This window comes from Vigna umbellata, chromosome 8 (genome assembly GCF_029865625.1).
Source record: "Vigna umbellata cultivar VRB3 chromosome 8, Vumbellata_1.0, whole genome shotgun sequence".
Taxonomy (NCBI): Eukaryota; Viridiplantae; Streptophyta; class Magnoliopsida; order Fabales; family Fabaceae; genus Vigna; species Vigna umbellata.
This window is the reverse complement of record NC_142172.1, coordinates 26,284,449-26,305,590: the sequence shown is the minus strand read 5'-3', so window position 1 is coordinate 26,305,590 and position 21,142 is coordinate 26,284,449. Positions and strand designations below refer to the sequence as shown.

Here is a 21,142-nt window from a genome sequence, read left to right as displayed (position 1 = left end):
TATCGAATGAGAAATAAAATGACATATTTTGAATAACATATCATCAAAAACATAGTAAAATAAAATAAAAATGTTCTATAAAATATTTCAACTGACTATAGATTTAGTATATATCACTTTTAAATTATAGTTTAACCAATAAAAGTTAGAGATTGTATTATTAATACACATGTTATATATTTCTTTTTATCATTAATTTGCAGAAGCCTTTTACAATCAGGTAAGGATTGTTCTTCTCCCTCACTGTTTTTATCAAAATTGTACACTTTTGGTTTAAAATAGTTCTATTTTTCTAGGAATTCGAAGTCCCTTGTTAGTTTTTATTAGGATATTTCCAATTTCTTATAATTGATTTATTCGAATCTAAGACAAATTTCATTGTGCTAAACAAAATATAAACTGTTGTTTTGCTTGACTTTCCTCGTCGAACCTTTCATTTCTTTTTCAAAATACCAAGCTGGTTTATTTTTCAACTAATTCAGCACTTGTTATATTTAAAAGCATCGAAATGTTATTTAAAATTCAAATGTATATTCGCTCTCCTGTCCAATACATCTTAATGTCAATAAAACTTCTTTTACAAAAAGAAATATATTTATTATATCTTACTGTCATCAAACATTTTCTTATAAAAAAATATGAAGATATCTACCTAAAAAGCACGTCTTTGTCCAGTTGATTAATATTAAACTAAACTAATTTTCTAAAAAATAATGGGAATGAAGAGACAGTTATCCAGAAATCCAAAGGCAGATAAATGGAATTGCACGTTTAGTTGGAAATTTAGAAATCTGAAGTTGATGATTGTCAACCATGGCTGTTGCTGAATAAGCCAAGTGGCCCAAACGACCAAATTGAAGTTGGCGGCCACTAAGATAAGACCATAATATTTGGCAGGGGACACCACGCATCTAAGAGAAGAACAATTTCAATATAGTACAATTCCATGAGAAACGACCCTAAAAATTGTATGTGTATACATATATATATAAATATATATTGATCTAACTTCTGTAAGGGTTTCCCCCATGAAATAAGTTATAAAATTTGGAGCAAAAAATTTGACACATGAGAACCTAAATAGGTTACCCCTCTCCAACAACTCTACACTTTCACTCATTCTGCCCTGCCCTGCATTCTGCAGAACAGGAGGCTAAAATACATATGTACAAAACCTAGCAGATCATCCATATGTCCTGTGCAGATTCCGCCGAAACCCCTCCAAGGATTCATGCATATACACAATGGAAAACCACCTTTTCCTAAACAAGACCAGATACCTAGCAATCAACGAGGGAAACATAAGTACCCACAAGAATACTGGTTGAAGGACAGACATTAGACGATAAATAGAAATATACCAGCCGTGGTTTCTATTATTCTGATCACCTAGGCTGCCAAAAGCTTGGACCTGAAACATAAATGCAAAGCGTTTAATATTTTCTATCGACAATTCAATAGGAGCAGAAGAAATTCTCAAATAAAAATTTTGTAACTACAAAGTAAAAATGTTTTGTAAAATGGGAAAGCACCTCTGTTTGAAACTGGAATTGCGTCTTCAAATGGTGGTCTATAGGACATGGAGTTCCTCTGATTCATAGAACGAGGAGGAAATCTCCACCCATGATCTGGTATTCTGGTAGATTCACACGGATGACAACCATAAGGAGCAGGCACACCTTTTTCCTGATATCGAGGACCTACCACAGAAAGAAACTTGATTTCATTCCATATAATTACAGCTAACCATGGCATGATCTATTACCGACTAAATATGAATATACATGACAAATATCACAAAAATGATCAGTCATCCCAATCTTACCGGGAAAAGGTGTAGTAATATTCCATCTCTCATGGTAATCATAAGGAGGTGGTCTTATTCTCTCATGATTATTATTATAGAAGTTCTCTCTCTCCATGTTCTGCATAAAGTGCTGCCTACTAGAATAAGGAGGGGGTGGTGGAACCTCCCTTCGATGTTCCACATGCCGCTCCCCATTAACAAAAGAAAATTGATTGGACGGCACATGTTGAGGTGGTCGAATAGAATACCCCTTATTACGCATAGCAACACCATCAGTATGTCCATAACTGTCTGGAGGAGGTACAGGAAAACGGTTGAAAGAACAAGTAGATTCTGGCATGTGCATGTCTCTGTATTCAGGGACTCGATTGTGCACTGCATCATTGATAGGTTGGTTATGCCGAGGGGCAGCCATGGGCTGAACCACAGAGGGAAGTGGGTTGTCTTTAAGAGTCTGCAAACGAGCTCGATTAGAAAAGACAAAGAAAGCTGAGTTCTTTATTACTTGGTGGCAAAATCATACGCAGAAGTAGTGAAGCTTACCTGTGAAACAGTGTTATATGGATCAGAGGTAGATGGCATGTGGTGTAGAACTGGGGGTGGGGGTGGGGGTGGAGGAGGTGGTGGAGGAAGGAATGACGGTGGTGGTGGTGGTGGGGAAGATGAAGGCACATCCTGATGTAGAGGAGCAAAGGGCGGGGCCAGATTCTTCTCAAACTGCTTTGCAGTTTCTCCACCAACATCAGAAGTCGAATTGATTTCAACTTCATTTGAGGGAGCTACATCTTCCATTTCAAGTTCACCATCAACATCTTCCAAGATATGCCTGTGTTTTTCAATTGCAGAACTCATTTCTAGTACTTCAGAAGTATGCTCTGGCGTGACAGCCTCAAAGTTCCCACCATCAGAATCACTCCATTCACCCTCATCTTCATCTTTAAGCATCCGGGGCATGCAGAATCCAGGCAGCTGAAAAGTTGAGTTGCTACAAGAACAAATGAACAATAAGTGAACAGTCCGAGAAGTATGAAAAAATAAAAGAGAATTAGTAGTAACAAACTCAAACCTTCCATATTCATCAAGCATGCCCTCCATTTCTCTAACAGGGTCATCCAATGCCCTCTCTGTTCTCATCGAACGACGCATAAACACACCAGCAGCAGCTGAATTGCTGTATAAAGATAGTTCCCGGATATGACGGCGGATTACGTGCACTGGTAGGATTTTTCTCTCCAACCACAGCCTTAAAACCTATTGAAGTTCAAACCAAAGGTTAAAAAATATGATCATGCAAAACACATTCGAGGAAAGCACAGTTTGTTTCACTTCAATCAACATTAAACTTCATTTACTTGCCTTAAGACACTGCCTACGGTTCTCTTGTGCAGTATTTCCAGGAGGAGCAGCAGCAGATAACAGTCGTGGAAGGACTGCATGGATAGCAGACGAATATACCCCACAAAAATCACCTGCAAAACCAGACATTTTATATTCAAGTTAATTATCAACCATCTGGCTTTGACATTTTCATCCTTCTCTTTTAGCTATAGAATAGAGAGGAGCAAAGCATCAAACACGTCACCTTTTAAGCCACGAGAAAACTGTGCAATTGAGTCAACAAGAAAAAACAAATCCACCCTCCGATGCATGCTAGACTCCATTTCCAGACAATGAGCAAGAATTTCCATCACCTGGAACACAGCCCAATACATTAAAACTGTAAATGGCATGGACAACAGATATGTAAGCCTTTTGTAACTAAAGTTCAACAATTTTAATTAGGAAATAACAGCAAAGTCTATTGAATGAATTTAAGTTTCATCAGTGTCCAGAAGAACTATAATACCAAATGTGCAAACTTCTTAGTCAGATTCAAAGAAAAATTTAATTAAACCCGAGAGCAGAATTAAAAAAAAATGTCATCAACATTTAAAGAGTTGTCGGCATAGCTTGTTTAAAAGAAAACTACATTTTTACTGAAATTAAACTGCAATTCATAAATGATTAATGGAAAAAAAGGTTTCATTTACAAATTTGTAGATGTGTTATTGGATATGAATAAATTTTACCCTATCCTGCCCATAGTAATAAAATAACATTTAAATTTAGGGGAGGTACAGAAAGAGAATAGGATGCAATTGCAACGCATTGAGTCATTGGAAGTATGGGATTCTAATAATAAGGTTTACAAGGCTTTCAACTCTCCCACCACAATAACCACCCTTTTTGTGGTGTGGTTCTTCCCAGGTTCTTATCATATATTCACAACCAACATTTCATATTAGAGGATACGAGGACTTCTTAAATTGAAAGAATCATATTACCTTATCTGCAATACCAAACTTTGCACAGTCAATAGCTATGCGTGTTGCTCGACCAATACTTTCCTTTGTCCTTGTCAATGTCCCAAGCATTGCTTCAAAGTACAACAAAGCAGCTCGTCCTGCCTCAGTTGACTTCCCTATACATCTTGACTGTTGAGTTGCAACATAACCATCTTTACATCCATCAAAAGGACCAGATAAAGTTTGCTTCTGGTGTAAATGTACATCAGGGCTACAACTTCCATTGTGAAGAATATTACTACTGTCTGATGTAGAAACATTGCAAACAGAAGTAGTTGGAGGAGATCCTTGCGGAATGCAATCACCCCCATCGGTCAAGGATGGACTTGACCGAATGTCTGAAATACCCTTGTCACCCAGACAGTCATCAGATGTTGATACAGAATTCATATCCTCCTGTGGAACTTGACATTTTACCTCTTTCACAACCTCGTGCCTAAAAGTAAAGATCAGACAGAAACATTCTTAAATTGAAGGAAATAATGCATAAACAACTATTGTTTGACAATTGATCTCTTTCATATTCACCATCATTTAAACATGAAGTAAGAACATCGATTTACCCTGAAGAACTCCACCCACCAAACTGAACCCCAAAATAAGTTTGCAGTAGAAAAAAAAGACTTGCACGATGAATCATCTAAATGAGAAAAGGGTAAGTTCATCCAACCAAATTGGCAAACTGTATAACAAGTTGTCATAATAACAGAAAAAATAAGCTTTGTGTGTATAAGAACAAAATTGTTTTCTAAATTTTTTTTTTCTTCTTTACGTTTTAGGATTTCAACAGAAGAGTTAAAAAGGCTAAGAACTACCACATGCCAATACTAAAGCTTACATATCATTTGCTGTGCCAATATCATCAACTGCTGGCTTGAAGCATTCTGTATCCTCACGTACAGCAACCTCATTCCGAGGCATATCAACATTATGAGGCAATAAAGGATCATTTTTATTCACACCCATCACAGGGTCAAGGCTTATTCCATTTTTCCCTGATGCATCAGATGCTGAATTTGAATGACTCAAAGTTCTAATGTGGTCTTCATTGTTCGGTAGCAATGATGGATCTGGTGAATATTGAATGCTTTCTTCATCACAACATTTTGTATCAACAATAGGACAATTTTCTCCATTTGACTGAATTTTTAAATCAGCTTCTTGGCAAACCATATGATCACTAAGCTCTTCAACAACTTGAGTGGTGGCACCTGGGAGAATATCATTGCTGGTTTCATGCTGTTGCTTACCCACTTGAATAGGTGATTTATTCTCAGATAAAATCATTGGATTTGAATTGGTTGAATTCACATTGATATGAGACGAATCAATGTTGAAAGTATCCAACTTTTGCAGCCCAAAATCATTACATTCTTGATTATTAGTGGTAATACTCGGACATCTCTTCACAGCAGATATACAGCACATACCATTTGCTGTCATTATGGTGGATGATGAAGCTTCCATATGAGCTTGGCCTAGCTCAGCAGCATTAGCCGACATGGCTTCTAAAGCTCGATGGAGGCGTTTAGATGGAGGTAAAGCAGCTTCACCATCCACAGAGCTGAATGTTTGATCTTTCTTAGTATTACATATCTGAGTATCGGAACACGGAACTGAGATTTTTGGAGAAACATTATCCAGAGCTCCATTCAGTACATATGAGTCTCCATCAGCAGGGCTACCATTCTCACAATTTGAAGATGTGATAATCTGATGTGCTGAGTTAGTAATAGTATCTTCCTTACAGTAGTTTTCTTGAGATTGGAGAGTGCTATGACGTTCTGCCTCCACAGATGATTTACCCATCCTGACTCTTGCTCGTTTGACAAGGGGCAAGTGCTCATCCCCATCTTGTTCAAAGCATCTTTCTTTTGAATTTTCACAAATATTCTGTGAACTTTGACTGGCATTCTGCAAGCCAGCCTCCTCCTCTGTCCTACAGGTTGGCTTAGAAGCATCATTAATTGCCCTTTTCCTATTGGGTTTTCTTTTTTTCTTATTGACTACAGGTCTTATTTTCAGACCAAGCCCTCTCAACTCAACTTCTGAACATTCAACAGCTTCCGAGAGTTCAAGTTTAAAATTTGAATCTATTGTACTACCCTCATTCAAACTAAATGTATCAGAATCAGTTGTCATAATTTCAGAACTGTTGTCCTCCATGCTACCATTCGAGACAAAAGCAGATGACTCAAAATCATCACATCCAGAAAGATCAGGAGACTTCCTAACACATTTATTCCTTCGCGTACATGCAGTCTGGGCTGCAGTAGTTGATGGGTCACCAGCACCCTGTACACCGTCATTATAAAGCAACACAAAGTTTTGGGCACGCAATGGATTTCTAGACCTTCTTACTGAGGTATGTTTCTCTATTACACAACCCTGCAGGCATAAGTCAGTCACAGATCTTTTTCGAGTAGAATAAGTAACTGGCTTCGGAGATTTTACCACAGCAACCTTATCAGTAGGCTCCCCCAATACTGCCTCCTTATTATCAAATTCATCTTTATATACAGCAGCTGATTCATCCTCAGCTGCACCTACTACCTCTTCATGTTTGTTGGTAATAGAATCTGAAGAATTCTTAGGTAATGTGTGCGTCAACTCGGGGGTATCTGTCTGATCCTTGGGAGATGAGTTGACAGGATTTGAAATATCTGCATCAGCAACATCGCCAACAAGGCCAGTTTCATCAATCTGAGATTCTTTTTTTGATTTCTCAAAACTGTCAATTATCTCCTGAACAGCACGACCAAAATCAGCACCTTTTCCATGACGTTTTCCAAGAAGAGACTGTTTTTTCTCCTCAGTAAATGCTTCTACATCAGAAGGATTGCAGAATGCTCTACAAAAAAAATATTATTTCAAAACTAACATGAGCTAAATAGAAATTAGATGTAATGTGCAAGGGAACAAAATAAATGACTGGGAGTACAAAAGCTTCAATATAAGACCAGAAAACATATTTACCCAAAATAATTACAATACTAGAGAAATTGTGGGCATTGCAGTGCCTGTGTCCACAATTTATTAATTTTACTTTTGTTTTTTTTTTTCATCTTTTTACATATGGGTCATACATTATGAATTTAGCATTGTGATTTAAAATGTTATTAAGGATGAGTTAGGAAAACAATTTGTGTACACCAAATGGAGAATCACAATTATATACTGTTAAAGATATACCATTAGAAGTCAAGCTACCCAACATTCCACATTGCAACACAGTGCAATAAATAAGCTTTACATAGAACCATGAATTCAAAAGTAGGCGAAGTTTAGAAAGCACTTATATTTGAATCAAGCCTGGGTGCATCAAAACCTTCTCACTTAAGAGGAACTAAATCCATGGTCAATAACAAGGTCAGAACAAAACAACTAACAAAAGTAGGTGACAGAATCTAGATGGCGAAACATCAGGGGTCATCAAGATATCCACACCCCTGGCATGGGATTCAATATCTAAAACATTTCTAACCATAATATTACCAGAAGGTCCACGATAAAAGTTTAGCTCTATTTTCAGATCACAAGTCACACAAACTAGTATTTATGTTTTCTCCAGAATTCATGCAAAAAAGTGACAATCACCTTTTTCAATAATTCATTTCAAAACAGCGTTTTGTTTGGAACTGTCATCTGCAATGTTGTGAGGACCTGAGAGTAAAAGTGTACATAATTTGGTAGTATTAGGATCAAAAATCAAGCATTTAAGGTAAAAGGGGGAAGTAACTTTGAAACCTGATACACAGTAGGCAGGTCAAGAGGGTACTTCAACATATATATTTATAGGAGGGATGAAGTTACTCCAAAAGTAATTCTAGAAGAGTGTCATTCATCCTAAACCAACATTTTCATTTAATCTAACAGTTAAAGGCGTGTTACGTTTAGATTAAAAGAAAAAAAAAAGGTTTAAAATGAAAAAGGCAATGGTTCGCACCGTTTATATGAAAAGGAGAGAGATGCTTAAATAGGCCATTATACAAGACAGCCATGATTACATAAAAAAAAGATAGGATTGTTCATAACTTTTAGATAATCCAGATTGAAAAGTTTATATAATTAAAATGAATTAGATCTCAAATCTCCTAATTTATATATAGGCAATATGTTTTATTTCTTTTACAATATCAATCCAACCAGATTTACTCCATAAGTACCAGATACCTAACCAAATCCTAATAGAAATTACATTTGAAATGTCAACAAGGAAACACATTTGATCTTCCATTCCAAAAAACCAAAAAAAAATTAACTTGAAATAAGATGTATCATTGTCTTTTCTATAATCCATTTTGACATTTGGGATCTAAGTCAAGCCACATTTTTTGGGTTTCAATATTTCATCTCGTTTATTGATAAATATTCTCGTTATACTTGGGTTTATTTAATGAAAGAGCAATCTGAACTAATTTCTATATGTCTTTCCTATACAAAATAAAAAATCAATTTGGCCAATTTATCCAAATTTTGAGTGATGATGTCAAAGAAAACTTTTCTTCCAGCTATTTTGCTGGCAATTTAGATTAGTTTACTTGTCTCCTACACTTCAGAAAAATGGAACAGCAAATAGGAAAAATAGACATTTTGTTGAAAATGCTCAAAACTTGTTGCTAGCTTACAAATTCCTCACTAGGGTGATACTATTTTCATTGTTTGCTTCCTCATAAATAGAATCTTCTCTTCCTTTGTTGACAATCACATCCCCTATATTGTTCTATTTCACAATAGTTAGAATCATAAGAGTTGTCCGATTCAAATTTGGATTTTGTTAGTTTATCTTTATTTTATCTTTATCTTTTATCTTAGCTTGTTATTATTCCTTATTTGTATTTTGGGCTTAGCCCATATTTCTTCTATGATAAATAGAGTACCTTATGTGTATATTCAACACGAGATTAATCTTATACATAGTTTTCACTATATTCAACATGATATCAAGAGCCTAAGGTTCTTTTGAGAAAACAAATTTTGTCAACGGCGACACTGTCCATTGTCGTTGTCCGTGACACCACCGTCGCCACTGTCTACCACTATCATAGTCAAAGTTCTAGTTTTGACTAGTGACAACATGGTTTTGATCGTCTCGATCGGCCACCCTAAGAAATTTGTCTTTCAACACCTAGTCTGAGTACCTCAATTTTGCTCTCCTAATTTCAGTTCTCTATGTGTCTTTTTCACTGTTGTCCATTGTTCGCTACCTTTGTCCATCGACGTTCCCCGTGGGGGGAGTATGTTTCTAGGTGCTTTGATGAATAAAAGAGACCATTCTTTTGAAGGGCCATATCTTCCACCTTCACTGAATGTCATTGGCACACCGACATTTTCATCGTTTGCTATGAGGGGAGTCTATTTCTATGTGGTCCAATCTAGTCCCTGCAGTCTACCGCTGTTAGTCACTACAGGCCACCATCCGTTACTGATGGCAATCCAGTTCCTGCAGTTTGTCGTTATCTTCCATTGTAGGCCCCCATCAATTACTAATGGCATTCTAGTCCCTACAATTTGCAGTTATCCGCTGATGCTGGTCATCATCCACTACTAATGGTAATCATCTTTGTCAAAGTCATCATAGTTGAAGTTTCACAATAGTCCACCATTGTCCAATATTATTCTCCACAATTGTTGTTAGTTGTTCATCCATGGCTTCTTTCACTACTATCTCTTCTGACCTCTCTTTTGTCATCGATGCATTTGACCCATCCATATATGTTTTTTCTCCGGTGACAAAGATGATTGTTGTTAGTTTATTTATAGCCATAGTGGCTCTTGAACAATGACCTCTTTATCAACCAAATGTCAACAATGCATTCCTTAACGACAATTTGCAAGAGATTTATATGGAGTAACTTCCCAAATTTGTTGTTCGGAGAGAGTTTTATGGGTTGGTTTACCAATAAATAGCCCCCAGTCATGTTGGGCTTGATTTAAACTGAATTTTTAGGTCAACCCTCAACTAAGCTAAGTTAGTAGCAGCTTTAAACTGGCGTCCCTACCCCCCAAGCCAAGCTTGGAGTTTCTAATTTACTCAGGCAATAACCACTCTCAGTCGAGCTGGAATTATCTCTTTCTTAGTAACCCACTCTAAGTCAAGTTGAAATTCTCTTTTTCTTTAATCAAGTGAGAACCTACTCCTAGCCATGTTGGATTCTCTTTTTCTTTAGTTAGGTGAGCACTCACTCCCAACCGTGCTAGAATTCTCTTCTTCTAAGCCTAGTCAGGTGAGAACCACTCCCAATCATGCAGGAATGCTCTTTTTCTTTAGTTGAATGAGAACTCGTTCCTAGGCACCTTGGAGTTCTCTTTTTCTTTAGTTAGGTAAGAACTTGTTCCCGACAACGTTGGAATTCTCTTTTTCTTAAGTAGGGTGAGAACTTGTTTTGCTGAGAACTCGATCTCAGCAAAAATGAATTGATAGTAAGAGTCGATTATTTTATTACAAATTATCAATAATTCTTTTGACCAAAAATCCTTTTTTTCTGTAATCTAGGTATTCTATTGGTGAGGGGTTCCAATCGAATAATCGGATTAGGTTTTTTCAATTCAAAAAACGTAAATGATGAGAAGGTCTTTCCCTACAAATAGAAAGGATCTTATTTCAACAAGCTTAAAAAACAAAGGGTTGAAATTAGCAAAACTGCTCTTTGATCAACTTTGTATGATTCTTTTAGAGAGAAAAAGGTATGTTGCTCCCATTTTTTTTAAAAATTGAAGATTCACATTGTAGTTCCCATTGTTGCCTTGATGATTTACATTCCTCAAATTCCTCCTTTTTGTAGATCTTAATGACATGTGGGGCTAGGATAGAGTTTTACCAGCCCCCAAGATGGACTTCAATTTGTTCTAGTAAAAAGCTGGGTGCCCTACATTTGAGAACAAGTATAGAGATTGAGCAATCTAACTCAAAGTTAACAATGCTTCCAAAGAATCCAAGTGTCTTAGCCTTAGGTGTGTTTTATATTTATAAAGTGGTTACAGATCATATATCTTCCGAATAAGAAGATAATATTTCAATTACAAAATACAAAGATAATAATAAATATAAACCCTTTTATCTTTTGCTAAATATTTCTCAGATTATGACAACTGTTAATTAAATCAAAACATCTTGTAAGTCTTAGGCCCAATTCCTGGGCCTATAGACTTTGAATTAGCCTTTGGGTGTTTTATCTATCTTCAAATATCGGGTCAGACCCCAAATAGCTAGGACGGTACAAAACTCAATGAAGACCAACATCAGAGAGAATTTGGACATTAGAGAAGAGGAGAAGATGAATAGTGTCAGTGAGAAGCGGGAAGATGAACTTGGGAGAAGATGAACCCAAAAGATGAAAACGTAAAAAGATTAACAGAGAAGGGAGAAGATGAAACCACAAGAATAGAGACGGGAGAAGATGAACAAAGAAGGCAGAAGATGGGAGAAGATGATTAGATTGAAAAGATATGATGAGCTTTGAGCAAGACCAGCAAATCTAAAGTAATATTTTAAAATGTAGAATGCTCTTTCATTTTTTTTCTCTTCTTGCAGTGTCAACTTTAACCATACCAACTTTTATTTCGTTCTTCCTTTAAAACATTATATTATCTCTTACGAAAAAAATTAACTATTTATTGTTTAAGGTAATATATAACTGTTACATATTTTTTTATGTAAAATTAATTATTTGATATTTTCTTTTTATTTTATTTTATTTATAAAAAATTCATAACATTATTTAAATTAGTACATATTTATTATTTAAATTAGTATATATTATAAATATACTTTTTATTATATTTTTTACATAAAATTAAATAATATTTAAGGATTCTTTTTTATTTAATTCTTCTGAAAAGAAAACTAATTTGATTTAATATACATTATTTGTTATATTCTTTTTTGTTTATAAAAATTAATGATTATTTAAGGATTTTGTTCATTTTATTTATCAGGTTATACAGGTTATGCATCTTACTATTCAAAATATAAGGAAAACGATTCACAATTCGAATCTCGATTCAACAACCACGTTCTATTTCCACAGGAACCTCTATTTCATGTATCTCCAATTGTCAACCTCTATGACATTCCAAATCAACTCACTTCTCAAAGTCCCTCTCTTCCTCCAAGTTCACAAGAACCATCATAACCTCCTTGGATCACTTATCAACAAAGAACACAAGATTCGTTCGATGTTACCCAATCAGTCCTCTTCTTCAAGACCTTCACTGCCGCCTACCCATACTACAGCTCCAGATAATGAAGATCCTGGCTAGCCCATAACTCCTCAAAAAGGTATTCGCTCCACCAAAAATCCCCATCATATTCACAGTTTTCTAAGCTATGATTAGTTGTCTCCTCCTTTTCCCACTTTGTCTCATTTGTGTCCTCTATTGCTATCCCTAAAATTGTACCTTGCACACTTAATCATCCTAGATGACAACAAGCCATGATTAACTAAATGAAGGTTCTTGACCAGAACCAGACATGGGAGTTTGTTCCTCTTCCTCCTGGAAAGAATATTTTTAGAAACAGATAGGTTTACGCAATTAATGTTCAGCCATATGGTCAAATTGACAGCCTTAAATAAAGACAGGTTTCCAAATATACAGTCTTGATTATGGCGATAATTTTCTTCTATGACAAAAATGAACACTGTCAAACTTTCCTATATCATGGCCAAAATTGCAGAGTGGTGTACAAAAACAACAACAGAGTAAGCTGATGGCCAACCACTGAATCAAGCGTGGAAGTTGCTTAAACAAAGCAACAATTGTGAAACACGCATGGTTTTATGGGGAAAGAGATGTGTGATATCTTCTTAGCTCTATGTGCGCAATGATTTTTATGCAAGAAATAACAACCAAGCTCAGTCCATACTTTAATCTCTGCAGCAAGGACATTGAATCATAACTCAAATTAATTGAGAATCACAAGGACCAATTTTAGAATCATGAACTGTAAATCATATTGAATCATAGGATTCAGAAATTTATTGAAAATAATTTCATATGTATCAAATTATCCCATCGAAATTCATAAGTCAATGTAAAAAACTTTCTTACATATTTAAATATAATATAATTAAGGTGATTAGATACATGAAATGATTGGTGTAACACTGGCTGAGGAAAAGATGACAGAAAACCAATTACATTGATATGGAAACATACAAAGAAGACCAAAAGAGGACCAATCAAAAGAATAAAATGTACTACTTTCAAGAAAGGGGGAGGGGATCAAAATAGACTTAAGAGAAAGTTATCACGGGAAATCTCATGATGAATAATATTCCTAAAATTTACCTTTTTAACCATGTCAAATAGTGTCCATGCAGCAGACCACAATTGGTGGGATAGGGCTTTGTTGCCGTTAAATGAATCAAAATCGGTTTCATTTTCTAATCAAACTCATATTACTTGTTTATTAGGATATTATTTAAAACTTATATTCCTATTCTACAGGTAGCTAAAAGAAAAATATGAAACTGAAAACTACCCAATAGAAAGAAGAATGACATTGTAACATGGAGAGTTCAAAAAATATAAAAACACATCATTTTTACAGGAGCCGTTTTAGCTTCATGTCTTAGTTTTATGATTTTGAGTGACATCAAGCTGTTCTCTTTACTCAACTGTGATCAGCACAGTAGCTGTAGATGCAGCTTCTCAGAATCATTCCGGAAATGGAATCACAAATTTCCATTTGATTTAGAAAAATTCTGGCAATTCAGGTGAAGACCCTGACCATATTCACCAATTGGTTCGTGTCACTGTAGTGAAGCACGCAAATTTGCACAATTCACATAAAAAATCAAACTGTTTCTATTATCATGTGCAGACGCATCACAGCCATATATACTCAACTAAAAACGACCACCGCACAAATGCAATAATGATTGGAGCCCAAGAGTGACTGACTAGCATATGGCCACAGCCCAAGATTCACGACTCAGTTATAGTGCCACTATTTGGCTTGATCTACAACAGTTGCTAAATCGCATCAGACTTGGTATGGAAAACAATATGCAGTCCCCAAAAAGTATCATATATGCCAAAACCATAAAATATAGTTGTGATTTAAGCATATGAACCTCAATTATCTCAGGGTAGGACACTTTATATTACCAGATGGCAGAGGGTTAGACCAAGGTAAGGTAGAAAGCAGTGCACCCACCCAAAATATGTTATTGTGACTTAGGTGTATACCGGAAGGCAAAGTTACATCAGAGATAAAAAAAATCCTATACAAACTTAATGAATTTGTATCACACCTAACTGATACCTAAAATTCAAATTACTGAAGACTTGAGACATGCTCGCCATTCAAATAACTAGAGGAACAGAGAATGAAACACTTAACACTGGAAATATGATAAAAAAAGCTTGAGGGATTGATTATCTCTTAGCTGCCCTTTGTTATTCATAGAAGGAAATTACATCAGGAATACCAAGTACAAGAAAAGGCTATATCTAGGTAATTAATGCTAATAAGGAAAACAGCCTTTTAGGGCAGACTACTTAAACCAACTAAACAAGTTATATAACCAAGGAAAATTATTCTAACAGAAACTATCTTAATCTTGCATATAAAAGTATGGCTGGGCTTGAGGAACAGTAGAAAATAAGAGAGTATACACCCAAGAGTGAAGAATAACTAAGATCAAAACTTCCTTTACCATCACATTTCTATCCCTTTAATGTTTATAGATACACCAACAAAAAATAATGTTAAGGGAGATTAAAGAAATCACAATGTATATAAATACCATGTCCTGGTAATTTGCAACTCGGCCTGATTCTCATAACCAAAAAACATCCTAGTTGATAATATTCTAAACTAGGGTTTTGACCAAAATATACAGATGCCATATAACATTAAGCAAGCTAAAGGTAACTATCACAACAGCACTATCCTTATAAGTGGCCTTTGATGACTGTAAATCATCAGCTTGTACCTTCCAAAAACAATATTGAAATAGGCAGCGCACTATCAAATAATCCAATAGCAGATATAAAAAAAGAGAAAATAATGATAAATATTAAAAACAAACATAATATATAAATAACACCTACCTGACTAGTTCTGGGGAACAATGTTGGTAAAGAAGGGAAATTATTAACTAATAATTATCTAGAAAATATCACTCATTGAGATTTCAACAAGACAACCACAATGAACAGTACTAGTTAGCATGACATCCATAATTCATCGTGATAATATGGATATCTTACATGTAACACAAGCAAATTAGTGGTTACAATAAATATGAAAGAATGGGTAAGCTATTGTAAATTTTAATCAACTATGAGGTAAGCTAATAGGATACAGTTAAGAAAATTAAATGAATTGGGATAAAATGCTAAAGTATTAAACTGCACTCAGCAACTGAACACATTTATATATAAAAAAGGAGTACAATTTAAAAGGAGGGGACAAGTTCAGACAAGGAGAACCTGCTCTAACACAGGCTTTTCAAAACACGAAACAAAACATATTTTTATGTAATCTATAAAATACAATCCTGACAACAATAGATAAATATTGTTTTTCTAACGGATAGAATAAGTTTATCCTGTTTGATTGTCACATCCTGTTCATTAACTCAAAATTTGAGGCAGCCAGAGATGGGTTAAGAACAAATAGGATAGGAGAAAGAAAAGTCTCCCCCTTCCCTCACTTACGTAACTTCTTTATTCCATTCCACCATTACTATAATTGTGGACGTTGCTGCACAATCACCACTGTTGCCACAACTGCTGCAATTCATGCCACCTCTACCACCATTACAGCAACTATGCAACGTAACCATTGACCCACTACTATCACCATCTCCATGATCACAATCCCAGCCACAACCACCACTTTTCACAGGAATAACTTCGTCATTTGCAAACAATTTATATTACCATCTATCAGACTATTTTGTGGGTACCAAACACACAATATTAGCAGTCATCTTACTTTGTCCATCCTACCCTATCCACACTACCAAACAAGTACTAGGCTTCACAATTACATTGATTATGAAATTTGAACAAAGTATATATGATTTTGAAAGTTATGCTATGCTATACAAATCAATTGCCACAACAACCACACTATCGTCATTCAAGCTACCAAATAGTTCGAATACTTACATTTGTTGCGTTCCAAAGAAGTAAACAAGCACCTTCTTCCAATCAGTAGAGTAACCCCACTTCTCTGGCTCACTTACCTGCCACCAGCAAAGAACTGCGTAAGTTAAAGGAAGTAGCTACTACAAAAAGGAAGGCCAACCAAAAAAAAAAGAAATACAGTTTTAGAACCTAAGGCCCCTTTTTCCACCGTGATTTATTAAGGTGAGTTTGGTAAGAGTGTAAAGGGGGTTGAGGTAAGGTGTGAAATTTGAGAGAATAAATTTCAGTAAGTAAAATGCATGTTCCATTAGAGTGAAAACAGAAACGAAAGTTACAGAAGTAACTTCTTTTTCTAAAATTAAAGTGAAAAACTTACACTAAGCCTAACAGGTGGATAAAATTTCCGAATCTCGCACTCTCTCGCACTATTGACTTACATATCTCACTTTAAATCCCTCACTACTACATTGTAAGAATCTCTCTTCCTCAGCAAAGCTCTCTCAACAAATAAGCAGGGGCCATCAAAACCCATCCGTTATCCTCACATTGTTAGGAAACTGGGTTGCAGACAGGAGACCTTTGGTTCTCCGATCAACATTCAGACTCTATATAAACATGCCTAAATGAAAAAAGCAAAAACAAGATGAAAATGGCTTGAAAATCGTCTCATTCATAAGCATACCAAACCCAATGTTATAGAAGCGGTAAATATTCAAAAAAAAAAATTTCTGCGAGGAGGAGAAACAGGAAAGTCAAAGCTCCAGATGGTTTCAGCCTATGTTTACTAGTTTCCATTTTCTCCCCCTTGCTACCAAAGAAATCAAAAAGTCGCCTTTTCCGTCAGAAGCAATAAAAACTTCAGAAATCACAATTAAATTTTTAAAACCTGCTAAACCCATTTCAGTTATGCACAACATATTCATCTAAGCAAAACCACGAAGCGTACAAAACACATATACGACATAGAAAGTTTCAGACTTTAAACTCAATCCATCTTCTATTACAATAATCTAGAAAAAAACACAAGAATACGGAATTCAATCATGGATCCACAATCGTCGCGGAAATTGTCACACTAAACCAAGAATCCTAACCCTACTCAACATGCAACCCCCGATGCAACCTCAAAAGGCACATTCAAACAGCACAGTCAAAAGAAAAAGACAAATTTTCACAAAAATTCACAAAGAAAAATGAGGAACCAACCGTGGCAGGCCATGCAGGGAAGCCCTTGACTTTGGCTAGCACAAGATCGCCCACTTTCCACTGCCGGCAGGCGGCAGCCGCCGCCGCCGCCTTACTGACGCCCTTTCTGCGGCTAGGCGCCATGGTAGGAAGCCTACAGTCAAATGAGGGGAAGAAGTGATATGAACTGAATCGAGCACCGAATACGGTCGATAAAGGAATGGTTAGGCAGTGTTTGATATTCAGTGACGGATTTGGCAGGCATTGAAACGCAAGGGATTTGGGGGGGAGCAGAGGGAGAGGGAGAGGGAGGGTGTTGGAAAGAGTGTGAAAACGCAAACCCTAATTGAGAGAGAAAGAGAGGGAGATAGAAGGGGATTTTGGGGACGCAGGTAGAATTTTTTTTCAGAGATATGAGTTGGTTAGGTGGAAGCAAGACACGGAGTATGGGCTTCTTGCAAGGGTGAAGTGGGCTAACGTGCGCTCCGTGCTGACTGTGGAAAATTGATAAAGATGAGATATGCTTTCTGATCATTCATTTTGTTTTTGGTATACTTCCGTGCACGTGACTACAGCATTTCCAATACATTCCATGTTATGGGCTGTTCTCCCCGGATTCAAACTTCACACGTTCTTCTTCCTGCACCCCATCATATTTTTCCTGCTTCCTATTCTATAGGATTTTATTTTCTGTAACACACTAAATTAATTTTGAAAACATTTTTCCAAAAGATACTCACCCATTTTTCTTGAAGACACTCATCCACTCTCCCAAAACTTTGAAAGAATGAAGGAAGAAAATTGAAAGGGTGTAAATAGAAACTTTCTTCAAACTTTATAACATCGGCCTTCATGGGCTTTATAAAATTTCAATAATATGGCCCCAAGTTACTCCTTACACCCCTATTTTTCTAACTTCACTCCCTTATCTCCAAGACTAAAACATCCTACTCTCATGTTATCCTTTATGTTCGGGTTTTACATGTTAATTATTTGATTTGTTTATATTGTTTTGATGACTTCATCAATCATCTTACTTCATTAATATTAGATGTAGTGATAATTGGTTTAGTGTTTAGAACCAATTAGATTTCTTAATGTTTGATAGGTACCAAACCTAGATCTACGACTTTAGTTGGTTTAAAGAGTCTTGTTCATTAATGTAAGGAATCATTCAACCAAAGGTGATACATCACAATGAGTTTGATAACCTTACATTTTAATACTATAGACATGGGATTAGAGTTTCATTTAAGAGTACTTCTATGAACATTAAAGCAAAAAACATAAGTTATGGATAATCAAGGGTAGTAGTTGAGTGAAAAAAAGTCAAGTTCAATCTCAAGCCTTTAATCAATATCACTTGTCTTCATCTTTATTCAAATTTGTTAAAACTTTATCATTGGTTTATTACAAACTTGAATATATTATAGATTAATGTTTTATCAAATCAAATCTCTATAGATACGACCTTGTTATGCTACAATCGAAACAGTGCACTTGTTGCATAATTTACACTCTTAACTAGGTCAACAAGTTTTTGGCACAATTGTCGAGAATTTGTGCTAAGATAAATCTAGTAATTTGTAATCAGTTTAAAGTTTCTTGTATGTTGGTAAATTTGTGTAGCTTTTAGTTTATCTTATTTTACTTTTCTTTCATTATTTTATTTTGCTCACTTAGTCTTGAGTTGATATTGTATGCTAAGGAAAAGATAAGAAACAACCTTGTTGTTTGATCCTAAAATAGAGAAGACTACAAGGAAGAATAATAATAAGATCAAGAAGAAAAAACATTAGGGAAAGCTTAAGCAACAACAGATAAGAGGAAACTTACCTTCTTTAAATCCAATTCAACAAGTTTAAGAAGAACATATGGCATAATGTACTGAACATAAGAGATTGCTAGGAGATTATGTGCAACAACAAGGCCTAGGAAATTTTCAAGAATAATCAGACTTCCCAAAGGTGCGAAATGAAATTTGCCCTGTTATAATTGATCAATACAAATCAGTTTGCATAAATGGATAACGAGGATCCCTACTATCACTTAACCACCTTCCACGAATTATGTGGTAGGGAATATCAAGAGAGGTTGAGGAGGAAGCTTACCTTAGATTATTTCCCTTTTCCTTGATAGGAAAGGCAAAAATTCGGTTGCAATCTCAGCCCAATTAAAGTCTAGTGAAATTGGGAGATACGGAGAGAAAGTTTTTTACTAGATTATTCCAACCATCAAGATATGTTGGTGTCAAATCAAAAATTTCAACCTTCTCACAAGGAATAAATGAGCCTCTATGTGAAGCATGGGACATATACAAATCTCTTTTAAGAAAGTATCCAAATCATGAATTTGGTGATGTGACTGAGCTTAATGCGTTCTATACTGTGCTTAGACTACTAGCCAAAATGCTTTTGGATGCTTCTATAGGAGGAACTATAATGTCAAAGGACATGATATAAACAACTTCAATTATTGAATCCTTTACAATAAGTGATCATGAAGTGCAACATGATACAAGTTAATTAACCAAGAGAGGAATTATGAAATTAGACATATAAAGCACCATATTAACTCAAAACAGACTAATTTCACAACAGATGAAAGAGATTAAAAAGGAAATGTCTAAAATGCATGTTAAAGTAGCAATAACTAAGGCTTCCAACTAGATTTTAAGGTGTGATTTCCGCACTGGTGATCATCCAAATGGCTAGTGTTCAATAACAAAATTGATTCAAGAAGAGCAAATTAATTTCATGAATGGCTCAAGAAAACAAAACAAAAAATCAACTTCTACAAGAACTCACATTGGAGGAGCAATCAACATCGAATTTTTGGTTGGAGGCAAGAGGTTAAAAAATCATAAAGACAAGGCCAACAAACACCTTATTAAGGTCAACATCACTTCTAACAAGAAATTTTAACTAAAATAGAGGATGTCCTAGCTCAATTCATTCAAGTTTTAGCAACAAAACAGAATATTAAAGAGGCCTCTCCCAAAAATTTATAAGTACGGGTTGGACAAATGGCTAAGTAGTTGGATCACTAATAATAAAATAAATTTCCAGCCAACACTCAAGTGAATCCCAAGGAACACTGTAAATCTATAACAACTAGACAAGGTACTGTGATAGGAAAAGGGATTGGAGATGATTAGGACAGAGAAAATAAGAAAAATTGTGAGAAAGGAATATATCAAAATGCAAAGAAAGAGGAAACAATGTTGAGCGATGAGACCGTGTTGAGTGGTGAAGGTGAGAAAAACAATGTAAATTAAAAAAAAAGTATATATAGATACTACAGTAGATGTAAATATATATTAATGTTTTATAAAAAAAATCATTGTTGATATGACCTTATTGTACTACAATCGAACTAGTGCACTTATTAGATCATTTACACCCTCAATTAGGGGTCAACATATGATAATGGACAAGCGTAATAAATTTAACACATCACCCATTGTGATGGTCATCTCACTAATAGACAAATGAAATGAATTCATATCATTGTGTCACCTCTTAACAAACAAAAACAATAATCCTTTGTATACAATCTCATAACTAGCTCGTATAATAACTCCCAAGCGTAGTAGCTCAATCACAAATTCTACCCATTCATGTGGATCTCCTAACAAATTTATCTTTCTACCATGTGATACCAACTTCAACTCACCTTGATCCTACAATTGTCAATGAAT

General features: G+C 35.4%; 1 protein-coding gene across 1 annotated transcript; it reads right to left on the bottom strand.

Annotated features, from left to right (window-relative positions):
- Positions 1–912: 912 nt before the first annotated feature.
- Positions 913–17,936, bottom strand: LOC124822954 (Tudor/PWWP/MBT domain-containing protein). Its single transcript, XM_047295063.2, has 12 exons — positions 17,464–17,936; positions 16,279–16,355; positions 4,991–7,003; positions 4,132–4,588; positions 3,390–3,498; positions 3,164–3,276; positions 2,874–3,058; positions 2,351–2,792; positions 1,826–2,261; positions 1,533–1,700; positions 1,362–1,411; positions 913–1,280 (listed from the first exon to the last, which is right to left on the bottom strand). The coding sequence occupies exons 1-11, from the start codon at positions 17,584–17,586 to the stop codon at positions 1,386–1,388; spliced, it is 4,149 nt and encodes a 1,382-aa protein (XP_047151019.1). The 5' UTR covers positions 17,587–17,936; the 3' UTR covers positions 913–1,280; positions 1,362–1,385.
- Between the last annotated feature and the right edge of the window lie 3,206 nt (positions 17,937–21,142).

Coding starts and splice junctions, on each gene's coding strand:
- LOC124822954 (XM_047295063.2), bottom strand. CDS start 17,586: ATGGCGCCTAGCCGCAGAAAGGGCGTCAGTAAGGCGGCGGCGGCGGCT. Junction 4,589..4,990: donor ATTGGCACAGCAAATGATAT/GTAAGCTTTAGT, acceptor CTTTACTTTTAG/GCACGAGGTTGTGAAAGAGG. Junction 1,701..1,825: donor TATTACTACACCTTTTCCCG/GTAAGATTGGGA, acceptor TTTCTGTGGTAG/GTCCTCGATATCAGGAAAAA.